The following is a 12091-nucleotide window of genomic DNA, read 5'->3' as shown; positions in this document are numbered from 1 at the left end:
GAAAGTGGCGCTTCTCCCATTTCCACCCCCTCAACCTTCTGCTTCACCCGGTGCCACCCGGTGACTTCAGTGGGCGGATGGATAAACCGGGACTCTTTCCATCAGAAATAACCCTACGAGTCTGGAGGAGGAACTGGGTTCCTGTCTTCGGAGCTTATTTCTGTACATTTTTCTTTAAGAGAAAGTGAAAATTCCCCAAGGAATTCCGGGGCAAGGAGCTAGATTCTCTGGGAGACGTATTTCACCTCGTCTCCCTTCACGTATCCTTATTCCCCGTCGCTTGGTCCTCTCTGTCTTGGCCTCAACGGGATTGTTTTCTGTTCTTTGCCTCCAGAGTGACTCCAGACCAAGCCCCGGGGAGGGTAGCAGGCCTGCCCGGGAGTCCCCTTCCAATCATCCGGCCCCCGGAGGTGCACGGCGGCACCGATTTCCCGGCCCTCTGTCCCGGGATGCGAGGTGGGGGTCGGGCGGGGGTTGTCATTGGGCCCCAGCGCCTGAACCTGTGTCCCGTGTGCTTCCCCCAGACGATCTGGCCGTGAAGGCCAATATCCTCATCGATCCGTCGGAACTTCAGGCCATCACCATGGATGACCTTGAGGAGGATGAGGAATCCACAGCTTCCACCACGCAGGTAACCCACCCCACCTTTTTCTCCAGCCGCTGCTTGTCCCTCCGAGGAGCCCGATCTCCTCGGGAAGGTAGATCCTCAGATTGGAAGATCGGAGTTCCGCCGTCTCTCGCCTCTTGCCTGGGCCGCAGCGGAGCGACCGCGCCGGTCTGGGTGCCGGGCTCCTCGGAGATCTCGCCGAGTGGATCCGGGCGAATCACCACCCTTCTCTGTGGCCCCATTTCGTCCCTTTTCCTGCCCCCGCCAGCCGAGGCGCTGTCAGTGAGGCGCTTCGAGATGTCCTATTTAGGGTCTCCCACATTTACTCCGTCAGATCTCTCTTGCCGATTCCTTTCTCATCAGGACAGAGGCAGAAAGCTGCCCTCTGAAACCCAGCCTGACTGGGGAAGGAGGCAAGTGGCGGGACCGGATCATCCCGGGGGGGGGGTTCAGGATGACCAAAGACGAGTGACGCTGGAGCCTCCAGTCCAGTTCAGAGACGAGAATCGGAGAAGGTTGCAGCCAGGCAGATAGGCGGGCCTTTGCCGCGCTTCAGGACCCCTCCTCGGAAGGCGTTGTCAACTCACCCAGGGGAACCGCAGGCTGGAGGAGTCTCCCACGGAGTGCTTGCGCTAAGGGACACGTGCTAAGCGTGCGGCGCCTCTTACCTGGACTCCCCCGATTCCTGGAGAGGCCCCAGGGCTTCTCCGATGCTCTCCGCCCGAACCCTGGGCTGCCTGGGGGAGCTCCTTCTGGGTCCCAGTAGCCGCAAGGATGCGGTTCTACACTGGGACTGACGATAATGATGCCAAGCACTGTTCCAAGCGCCGGGGTAGATGCAGGGTAATCAGGTTGTCCCCCGTGGGGCTCACGGTCTTCATCCCATTTTTCAGATGGGGTAACCGAGGCCCAGAGAAGCGAAGTGACTTGCCCGAGGTCACGCAGCCGACCAGTGGCGGAGCCGGGATTAGAACCTCTGACTCCCAAGCCTGTGCTCCTTCCACTGAGCCACGCGGCTTCTCAGCTGTCTGGAAAGCCCCGAGCGTCAGGGACCCTAGGCTAAATCCTCGTCCCTGGTGGCACAGCGTTCGCTCTATCGCTCCTAGGTCACAACAGCAGCAGGTCCTTCCCAGGACGCAGCCGGAGGGGGACGGAACTTCCGGCCCGGCATTTTCCCAGCAGAAGCTAACGTCTCCCTCCTCCCCCTCCTCCCCGCTCCCCGACGCCACAGTTCGAATGCCGAAAGAGACTCTGGGATGGGCCGGGATGGTCTGGGGTCTCAGAAGCGGGGAAGCAGCACGGTGGAGCGGATAAAGCGTGGGCCTGGGAGTCGGAAGGTCATGGGTTCTGATCCCGACCTCTGCCGCTTGTCTGCCGTGCGGCCTTGGACAAGTCACCTGACTTCCCGGTGCCTCAGTCACCTCAAGGGGGATTAAGACCGAGCCCTCTGCGGGACAAGGTCGCGTGGTACGGTGCCCGGCACGCAGTACGCGCTCAACAGATACCGTGATTATTCGAATTATTATAGAAGGGAATGGCGAGAAACCGTGCGTCCGATCTGCTCTCTTCCCCCTTCTCTTTCAGCGCCCTATGACCGCTCTGGCAATCGGGGGAGCCCTGGCCAGACACAACTGGCTCAGCTCCCCGACCCTGGGGCGGGCCAATCGCTTCCTCAGCACCGCAGCCGTCAGCCTGATAAACGCCCGGAGGCCACTGGGCCCCATGGAGAGAGTAAAGGTCCGCACCCTGACGGTGGAACTGAGGACAGAGGAAGACAGTATGTATCTGGCCAGCGTGGGCCTGGAAGGGGGCGGTTTGGGGGAGCGGGACCTGCCCAAAAATGCAACGGCCGACCGGGACCGTCTTTCCTCCTCCCCGACATCCCCCTCCCACGTTCCCATTTCCTTGAAGATGGGAGGAGGGTTGTCACTTCCAGAGTGTGAGCCTACCCCAGCAGAACAGCTCGGCTCCCTCCCTGAGTGGGACTGCAGCTGGCAGGTGGTTTTGCCTGGATTTGAATCTCTGCCCCCATTTGGGGCCCTGGAGAAGAATCTTCTCCTGGTACAAAGTCAGTAGCCCGGGCCGGAAAGAGGCCGGAGCTCCTTGCTCCAGTAGAAAGACCGGTGGGCGGCTGTATGGCCGCCAGCCTCCTTGTCCTTCGTGCGTGGTCTCGTGGGGGATGTGACGTCCCCAGGAGGGCTCCGGGCCGAGCCCAGGGAGGACGGGGGGGTGGGGTCGGGGATCCCAACGGGAGATGCCGCCCATCAGCCGCCTCGCCGCCGTTCTGGCCCCTCGGAAACCTCGGGCGGATAGTCTGGTGCCTTGAATTCCCTAGCGGCGTTAACCGGCCGAGCCGCTCACACTCTGTTCTGACGGGTTTCCGGGTGACCACTGATGAGGAGAGCACTCCCAAGAGCGAGGAGAGGCGAAACGAGAAAATCAGAACCGTCACTGAGCTGCTTTTCCGCAGCCCGGCTCGGTGACGGAGCCCGGGTCCCCAGCTCTCTCGGTTGACCCGGCCGCTCAGTCGGATCCGCCGGTGGCGAGACGGGCCGGGAGAGAGAGTCCCCCGTCCCCCCCCCACCCGCCCCCGGATCCCAGCGTGTCCCATTCCTGGGGGCCGGGCAGAGCCTGGTTGGGGAAACTCGGTGCGTCTGTATACGCAGTCGTTCCACTCTTTCCAGCCGGAACATCCGTTAAGCGGCTTCTGCTCTTGCGTCCTGGGGAGTAGAGAGCCGAGGTCGGTACGATTCGGGGTAGAGCGATCGCGATCGAATGACCCGAGGAGAGCAGGTCCGCTGTAAACAACCGCAGAAAGTGGAAAGTGTGCCCCGGGCCCACCGGGCCCTCACTGGGGACTCTCTCCATGGCCTTCCCGGCAGCGTTCGCCTCCCTAATGAAAACAATTCTGCGCGTTTAACACTTACTACGGGCCAAGCGCCGAACTGAGCGCCGGGGTAGGGACAGATTCATCAGGTCAGACACGGTCCCCTTCCCACGTGGGGCTCACAGGCCGAGAAGGAGGGAGAGTGGATATCGAATCCCCATTTTACAGATGAGGAAACTGAGGCCCAGCGAAGCGACTCGCCCGTAGTCACACAGCGGGCAAGTGGCAGAGCCGGGACTAGAAGCCAGGTCCCCCGGCTCCCGGGCCTGCGCGCTCTCCACTGGGCCACACCTGTCAAATGACAGGAAAACCTACATCCCGAAGACTTGGGGGGGGGGAAACAAACTCTGTTTTGGAGGGACCCCTGGCCCCTCGCCTTCGGGTGGCAGCGTGTCACGTCTCCAACGAGGGGTATGTTCTTTCTGGTCCACTTGGTCGGTCGGCCCCAGTCCCGCGGGTCTGCCTGCCTGCCCGCTGCAGGAGGGAAGCGCGGTGGGTGGGGAGTTGGGAAGACTGAGTTCAGAGGGTCCCTTTCTGAGCGTCTCTTCTCTTTGGGCTGGCTGCAGTTGAGGGAAACCACGGAAATGAGGGATTGCTGCAGGGGAGACCCCCCGAAGAACCAGAGCAGCCCATCACAGAGAGATCCCTCCTCGAGATCCTGGATGGGATCGTCATGATATACAACCTCAGCGTCCACCACCAGCTGGGAAAGGTCAGCGGGGCTCCGGGAGGTGGGAAGGGAGGGCCCCGGCCTTTCACCTCCTCTGCGGCCGTCGAGTCCCATCCCGGGGCTCGGAGGGAATGTGGCGAGGAAGGGGACGCGGCCGCCCCCCGCCCCCCCCCCCCCCCCCCGCGGTGGGGGAGCATCCAGACGGACCCCCGCTTTCTGCCCTTGCCTGGTCCACGGCGAGCCTGCCGCGGAGGGTCTCGATTGTGGGTTCTCTCTGACCGATTGGCTAACCTCAGCTGGACTGGAAATGTCAACTTGGGACTGCCCAAGGACGTAGCAGCAGCAGCAGCACTCTCCCGTGGCGAGTGTCCGTCGGCTGCTGAGCGCCGAGACGTTTCAGTGGATCCTCGGAGACGGAGTCCCGGCCCTCCGGGCCGGGAGGATCGAGCGGGGAGACGATACGGTTCGCCTCTGGGCTTTTCTGGCCCTTTGGGAGGGGGAGCGTGAGTCCCCGAGAGTGGAGGCGACCGCAGGCAAAGTGGATTCGGTCTCTTGGGGAAGAAAGGTGGGATGCGGAAGCGAGCCAGGGTCGGAGTCCCCCGGCAGAGGCTATTTAAGGAGGGAAGAGAAACGACGTCTCTGGCTATCTCTAAGGATAGGATAGGCGGTCATCCGCCCGGGCTGGCCTGAGTGTCAGCCTGCCTGGGGCCAAGGGGCTGGATCAGCCGGACCGTGGGACGGTGGAGAGAGATGAGGGAGGCGTGCTCCGTCGTCGTTTCCCTTTAGCATCTGGCTGCCGTGGCCTCTGACCGTCCGGGCTTTCGGTTGGAGGAGCCAGAGCGGGGGCTCGGTCCGGGGGAGGGCGAGCCGACGGGATCCGCCCGTGAAGCCCGCGACCCGCCGCCCCCGTAGCTCCGCGCCCGGGGCGGGTAAGCGGGCTCACCGCGGACCCCGACGATCCGCCCCAGCAACCGACCTCGGAGTCGAGGTGGTCCTGCCGCTCGCGCCTAGCCTGGGGAATTGGGGCCCGGGAAGCACTCGCTCGGCAATCACCCGCTCCGTCGGCTTTGTCGCAGATGGTGGGCGTTTCGGATGAGCTGAATGAGTACGCCGTGGCCCTGAAGGACACAGATGAGAAGATCAGCAGATGTCCGGATACGGTAGGACCCGCCCCTCAGCCTCTCGTCCCCCCCTCGTGCCGTCGTCAGTTTCGCGGCAGGAGTCGGTCGGTCCGTCAGTGGCGTTCACTGAGCACTTACTGGAGGAGAGTTAGTAGACACCGTCCCTGCCCTCAAGGAACTTACCGTTTAGGAAGGGAGGCGGGTGCTGAGATAAATCACAGCTAGGGGAAGATGCAGAGCGTGAGGATACGTACGTAAATGCAACGGCGAGTGTGCGTGGGTGGGTGTGTAAGACTGAGCCCTTGTGTATATATGTACGGATTTATTATTCTGTTTACTTCATTAATGATGTGTGTATAGCTATAATTCTATTCATACTGATACTATTGCTGCCCGTTTACTCGTTGTGATGTCCGTCCCCCCCCTTCTCGTCTGTGAGCCCGTTGTTGGGTAGGGATTGTCTCGGTTTGTTGCCGAATTGTACTTCCCAGGCGCTTAGTACAGCGCTCCGCCCACGGTAAGCGCTCGGTAAATGCCACCGAACGAAGGAATGAACGTACGGCCTACGTACGCCCAAATGCTTGGGTGGCGCGGGAGCGCCGACACGGCCGGAGCCGGGGCGATGGGGCGTGGAGATGAGACGTTGATCGGGGCGGGCTTCCCGGAGGAGATGGGATTTCAGCAGGGTCTCCAAGGTGGGGAGAGCGGCGGTCTGCTGGCTCTGGAGGGGAAGGAAGATCCCAGCAGGAGGAGGAAGGGGTGCCGCAGCTCAGCGGTGAGCGAGACGGGGCCGAGGCCCGGCCAATGGGTTGGCTTGCGAGAAACGGAGCGGGTAAGCTCCGTGGGAGCGGAATGAGGATAATCGGGGGGGGGGGAGAGAGCTGGTGGAGTGCCTTAAAGCCAATGGTCAGGAGTTTCTGCTTGAGGAGGAGGGAACTAGGCTGCCGTTAGAGGTTTTCCATCGCTGTTCTTCACCACTGGTATTTATGGGGTGCTTCCCGTGTGCAGACCCCTGTACTCACTGCTTAGCAGAGCCCAGTAGTCACGTTCCCTGCCCACGGCGACTTTACGGTCTAGAGGGAGGTTTCTGAGGAGCTGCGGGACGTTCGCGGCCTCTGTCGTTTTCCAGAAACGATCCGGAAGAGCTCCTCTCTATCCCCCGAGCCTGGAACCTTCCCTAGGGAAGCAGCGTGGCCCAGTGGAAAGGGCACGGGACTAGGGGTCAGAGGACCTGGGTTCTAAACCTGGCCGTGCCACTTGCTGGCTGCGTGACCCGTGGCAAGTCACTTCTCTTTGCCTCAGTTACTTTTAAGACTGTGAGCCCCATGTGGGGCGGGGACTGGGCCACCCCCCGCCCCGCCCGACTACCCCAGCGCTTAGTACGGGTCTGGCACGTAGTAAGCACTTAACAGATTCCCGTTAAAAAAAAAAAAAAAAAAACCTTCCCTCGCTTTCACCGGATCTTTCCGTGACCTTTGCGTGGACCCTCTCACTCGTTCATTCAGTTCGATCGTATTTATTGAGCGCTTACTGTGTGCAGGGCCCTGGGGCACTGTACTCCCCCAGACTGTCCCCCCACGGTCCTGCATCCCTTAGCTTCTTCAACGAAATCCTGCAGTCGCGTGCCTTTAACGGACAGCCTTCCAATGAACAAGTAAACGTTGCCCCAACGGGAGGTTACGGGGCCGAACGGCGCACGGGTGGGCCCGTTGCGGCCTCCGAGACGTCTTGCCCCGATTCCAGTCGGTAGCGGCTCCGGGGGTCTGTGTGTTCCAGCCCCTTGACGGGCGCCTGTCGTGCAGGACTCCGCCTCCACGCCTACCCCGCTGGCGTCCCCGGCAGTGGGTATGCGGTTTCCTCCTCTCCCTCTCTCTCTCGGCACGGCGGGTCCGGCAGGCAACCCCTCGCGTTCCCTTCTCCGGGGAGTGTGCTCGCGGCCCTGGCGGAGAGTGCCGCAGCCTCCCGGATGGGGCGCCGGGGCGGGGGCCGGTCGCAGCCGTGCTTCCGCCTCGGCTCGTCCCTCCCGGGGATGCGGAGGAGGATCTCTGAGGGGAGCGCTCGGGGAAAAATGCCACCGATACACTCAGAGATACCGTTCTCCTTCTCGCCGCTGTTACCGCTGACGATAACAACAGTCCTTCGTGGAACGGTATTTCTCGGTGAACCTCTTCTAGGAATTCCGGGCGCCTTTCGGATGTGGAGTAGTCTTCCTCTGTGGCGTCCCCTCGGGGGCAGGAACCGGCCCCAGGTCACAGAAGCGGGGCAGGAGGGAGGGGCGGAACTGAGGGTTCGAGGGAGCGCGTCATAACCCGGGCCCGTTGAGCGCGTCGGGGGCAAATCCAGGTCTTGGAACTCCGACTCCGGTGTTGGAGTCTGGTTGGAACCCGGGTCTAGCGGGAGACGCGCTCCCTTCCAGGAAGCTTAAGGCGCTTACCTGTCAGCTAGGTTTCTCTTATGCCTACAGCGTCGTATTCCCAGAGCAGCTCGAGGGGCTTTAGAACCATTAAATGGTGCGGGGAGTTCTTATTCTCCCCCGCCTCTTCTGACCCCACTGCCTCCAGATCTGCCTACCGGAAATGTAGCCTAGTGGAGGCAAGAGAGGGAGCCAATCCCGACGAGGCAGGCGGGGCTGCTTTCTGGGCTCTCCCTCCTCCTGGACCCTGGAAATACCGGGAGGGAAGGGAGAGAGAGCACCCGGTGATAGACGGCACAGGAGCGACAAAGCAGAACCCGGGAGTTCTGCTCCTGGCTCCTTCCGCCGCGGAACGTGTCACTCCACCGGTGGAAATCGACAGCGTTTGTTGAGCGCCCGTTGCGTGCAGAGTACCGCGCCGAGCACTCGGGAGGGTACAATAGAGGACGAAGCCGTGGGCCCCGCCCACCGAGAGCATATCATCGAGCGGGAGAGAAAGACACAAAATCGTTTCCAGAGATGTAAGGGAGAAGTGCTTACATGGTCGAGTTTAGAAATAAGTACCCACAGAAATGCCAGCGGAGGTTGTGGGCGGGCGATGGTCGTTACAGTTATCACTGTAATGTTGTATCGTGATAGTAACGATGGGGATTGCGGTTTTTGACCGTGTCCAACCTGACGAGCCTGTACCGTGCCTGGCGCGTGGTGGGCGCAGAGGCCGAGGTTGTACGGAAGTGTTGAGGTGACGGTCGGGAGGATCGCTCAATCACTGGTACTCCTCGAGCACTTACCGCATACAGAACATCGTCGTAGACATTCGGGAGAGGACGGTACGGCAGAGTTGGCGGACGTGACTCCGGCCCACGAGGAGCTCACGGGCTAGGGGACTCTGTCGTCTCGAGGGGGTTTGACCGGGGAAAAGGAGATTAACCGGGAAAAGCCTTCCGGAGGAGGTGGGGTTTCGGGAAGACTCTGAAGACGGGGAGAACTGTGGTTTGGCAGATCTGAAGCGGGAGGGAGTTCCAGGCAGGAGGAGGGAGGGAGAGCCAGCGGTCAGAGGCGGGAGAGTCGTTAGCCGGGTCCGGCGAGGAGATGAGCCCGGTGGGATCGGAGGGTGCGGGCCAGGGCGCCGGTAGCGGAAGAGAGCGGGCGGGTAGGAAGGGCAGAGCCGACGGAGCGCCTCCAGGTCAACGGGCAGGAGGCGCGATTTAACGCGCCCCGTCGAGGAGGACCCGGAAGGCCGAGATCTCCCCGAAGCCGTCTGACCGTTATCTGTCCCCGGGCCGGTGCCGGCAGCGACGGGGAACGGGCCGGGGCTTGGCTCCGGTAGGAGGGGGGGGGGGTCCTGAAAGTGGCGTCGGCTGGGCGCCGGGGACCCTCCCGGTGGCCCCGTCCCCGACCCCTGGCTTGCCGGCAGGTGGCGCCAGAAACTGGGGCTCCGGCCAGGGACGAGGGAGAAGAGGGGCAGGAGAAGAAGGGCAGCGTTGGATTTGGCCCAGGACGGGTCCGTCCCTCGCCCCGGCCCCCCGCCCTCCCGAAGGGGCCTGGTCCGCGGGGTAGAGGAAGCGGCGGCCCGCCCGCTGACTCTCGTCTCCCTCCCCTCTGCCCGTCCTCCCTCCGTGCCGCCTCCGGGGTGCGGGGGGGATGACCCTCCAGGGAGGAGGGCGGGGGGCTCCTCGGGGCTGAGCGGGAGGGGCCGGCCTAACCCCACGAGCCCCGTTCAGATCACCCCGTGTCGACCGCGGCGTTTAGCTCGGGGTCGGGCCCGGAGCGGGTGTCGAGTAAACGTCGGCATCGCGATTCTTAGCCTCGCCGTTATCGGGTGGGATTTCAGGAGGGCGCCGGATGCGGGGAGAGTCACGGTCCGCCAGATGTGGAGAGGGAGGGAATCCCAAGGCCGGGGGGACGGCGGGAGCGCGAGAATGGAGGCGGGAGAGTCGAGAGCGAGCTTCGGCTAGAGGGGTTGGGGGAAGTGGGAGAATGCTGATAGATAAGATGGGGACAGCCTCGGAGTCAGTCGTCAGGTCCGGGAATCGGGGGGACCTGGGTTCCGATCCCGGCTCCGCCGATTGCCCGCTGCGTGACGCTGGGCGAGTCGCTCAACTTCTCTGCCCTCGGTTACCTCATCCGTAAAAGGGGGATTTAGGACTGCGAGTCCCCCGTGGGACGGGGACTCTGTCCAACCCGACCAGCTTGGGTCTACCCCGGTGTTTAGTTCGGTGCCTGGCATCTAGTAAGCGCTTTAACGGATACCATTTAAAAAAAAAAAATGGAACAGGTAGTGAGGAGAGACACCGGGGACCAGCGGAGAGTCTTGAGGAGAGGAGAGATGGGAGGCGAGCGAAGCTTCGGCTGTTGCCATCCAATAGAAAGCAGGCCAGACACTACAACTCGTGGGAGCGGGGTCATCCATTCATTCAACAGTATGTATTGAGCGCTCACTGTGTGCAGAGCACTGTACTAAGCGCATGGAATGGACAATTCGGCAACAGATAGAGACGATCCCTGCCCGGTGACGGGCTCACGGGCTAATCGGGGGAGACGGACGGCAGAGCCGAAACAGAACGAAACAAGAACAGCGTTATCACGATAAATAGGATCGCGGGGATGTACGCCTCATTAACAAAATAAATAGGGTAACAGATAATATATGCAAGTGAGCAGGCGTATGCACCCACATAGCCGTAGGATAGTGAGTAAATGAGGAGGGTGTGATTTACGTTTCACCCCCGCGCTCTCATCCTCCTCCCCACACTCACTGGATGGGTTTGGCTATTTGTGGGTATTTTTGTCGTCGTTCGTAGAGCGGCCCCTACCAATATGGGGAGCCTTGGTATGTCTCTTGGTCTGTCGTTTCCTGGCTGTGGCCTCATTCAGATTCATTCATTCGTTCAATAGTATTTATTGAGCGCTTACTCTGTGCAGAGCACTGTACTAAGCACTTGGAATATACAACCCGGCCCCAGATAGAGACAATCCCTGCCCGACGACGGGCTCACAGTCCGGTCGGGGGAGACAGACGGACAAAAACAAGACAGCATAATCACCAGAAATAGAATCGAGGGGATGGACACCTCATGAACAAAATAAATAGGGTAACAAAAATATATACAAATGAGCACGGTGCTGAGGGGAGGGGATGAGGAGCCCAGGGAAAAGGGGGCTTAGCTGAGGGGAGGTGAAGGGAGGGGGAGCAGAGGGAAAAGGGGAAGCTCAGTCTGGGAAGGCCTCTCGGAAGAGGCGAGCTCTCAGGAGGGCCTCGAAGTGGGGAAGAGAGTCAGTTTGGCGGAGGTGAGGAGGGAGGGCGTTCCGGGACAGAGGTCCCGGGAAGGCCGTGGGCCAGAGGTCGACGGCGGGATAACACTGATCTCATGGAGGAGAAAGTTCTGGACGAACTCCTTTCTAGGTTCTTTGGGGCCACCGAGCGGGCCCTGGAACCTGGGTCTCACAGACTTCCTGCAGCCGACCATTGGCTCGCTCTAGGACTTGGGATTTCCCCGAGCGGGGCCCTGGGCCCCAACCCCATCTCGGGGAGTCCTTCCCATTACTTCCTCGTGTTGGTCTTCGGCATCTTGTCGTTGTTTCGGAAAGATAGCTTTTGCTCTGTCTTCTCCTGAACCGGTTTGCATTGTTTTTCCTTAGCCTGCAGGTATTTTTTATTTACTTATTTTTTTGGCTTTGTCCTCTTCAGCCTTATCGATACTTGGATCCCAGGCCCCCGCTGCATGCTGACATCAGAGCTCTTCAGCAAAAAAGATGCTTTATTTGTCTCCATTAACCTCTCTGGGTTAAGGAAATTCCTGTCAGGCCCCCTAAGTGCTAATGTATGTTGCTGCACCACCGGTGCTGAGAGGTTAAATTGCAGAGCTCTGGAAACCTGGATTATGTTCTGCTTTTTGTGACTAAATAAATTATAGATACGCGAGGAGAGTGCACCTCTCCTGCTGATTCAGCAAAGTCCCCACAAGCACGCCACCCGAGCGTCTCGCTCAGCACCCCGGATCCGGCACGTAGACTCTCTCTCCCCGGCAGTCGTGGAGCCTGGCTCTTGGTTTGGCATGAGTTCAGGTTGGCCTCAGTACCCCCAGACGGACAGAGCTAAAGGAACAGCAGCTCCCCTCACCTCTGGACAGCTAGGTCCGGGCAAGGCTCAAGGTAAACCGACCGGAGAGAGGAGAGACATCGTGGCGCTCTCGTCTTCTCTAGGTGACGATAGTAATGATAATACCGACGGTACCCGTTGAGCGCATACCGTGTGCCAAGCGCCGTTCTGTGCACCGAGGTAGATACGGGTTAAACGGGTGGGACGCGGTCCCTGTCCCACATGGGGCTCACACTCGTCGTCCCCGTTTTATCGATGAGGTAACTGAGGCCCGGAGAAGTTAAGTGGCTT

General features: G+C 60.9%; 1 protein-coding gene across 4 annotated transcripts in view; it reads left to right on the top strand.

Annotated features, from left to right (window-relative positions):
• Nucleotides 1-12091, top strand: part of RNF123 (ring finger protein 123) — a 148047-nt gene that overhangs the window by 44806 nt on the left and 91150 nt on the right. For all 4 annotated transcript variants that reach the window (XM_029049691.2, XM_029049689.2, XM_029049690.2 and 1 more), the window contains exons 22-25: nt 525-631; nt 2192-2384; nt 4061-4206; nt 5241-5324. In XM_029049691.2, coding sequence (XP_028905524.1) covers nt 525-631; nt 2192-2384; nt 4061-4206; nt 5241-5324 — 530 coding nt within the window. The remainder of the gene's footprint in view (nt 1-524; nt 632-2191; nt 2385-4060; nt 4207-5240; nt 5325-12091) is intronic.

Source organism: Ornithorhynchus anatinus, chromosome X1 (genome assembly GCF_004115215.2).
Source record: "Ornithorhynchus anatinus isolate Pmale09 chromosome X1, mOrnAna1.pri.v4, whole genome shotgun sequence".
NCBI lineage: Eukaryota > Metazoa > Chordata > Mammalia > Monotremata > Ornithorhynchidae > Ornithorhynchus > Ornithorhynchus anatinus.
This window is presented reverse-complemented; position numbering and strand designations above follow the sequence as displayed.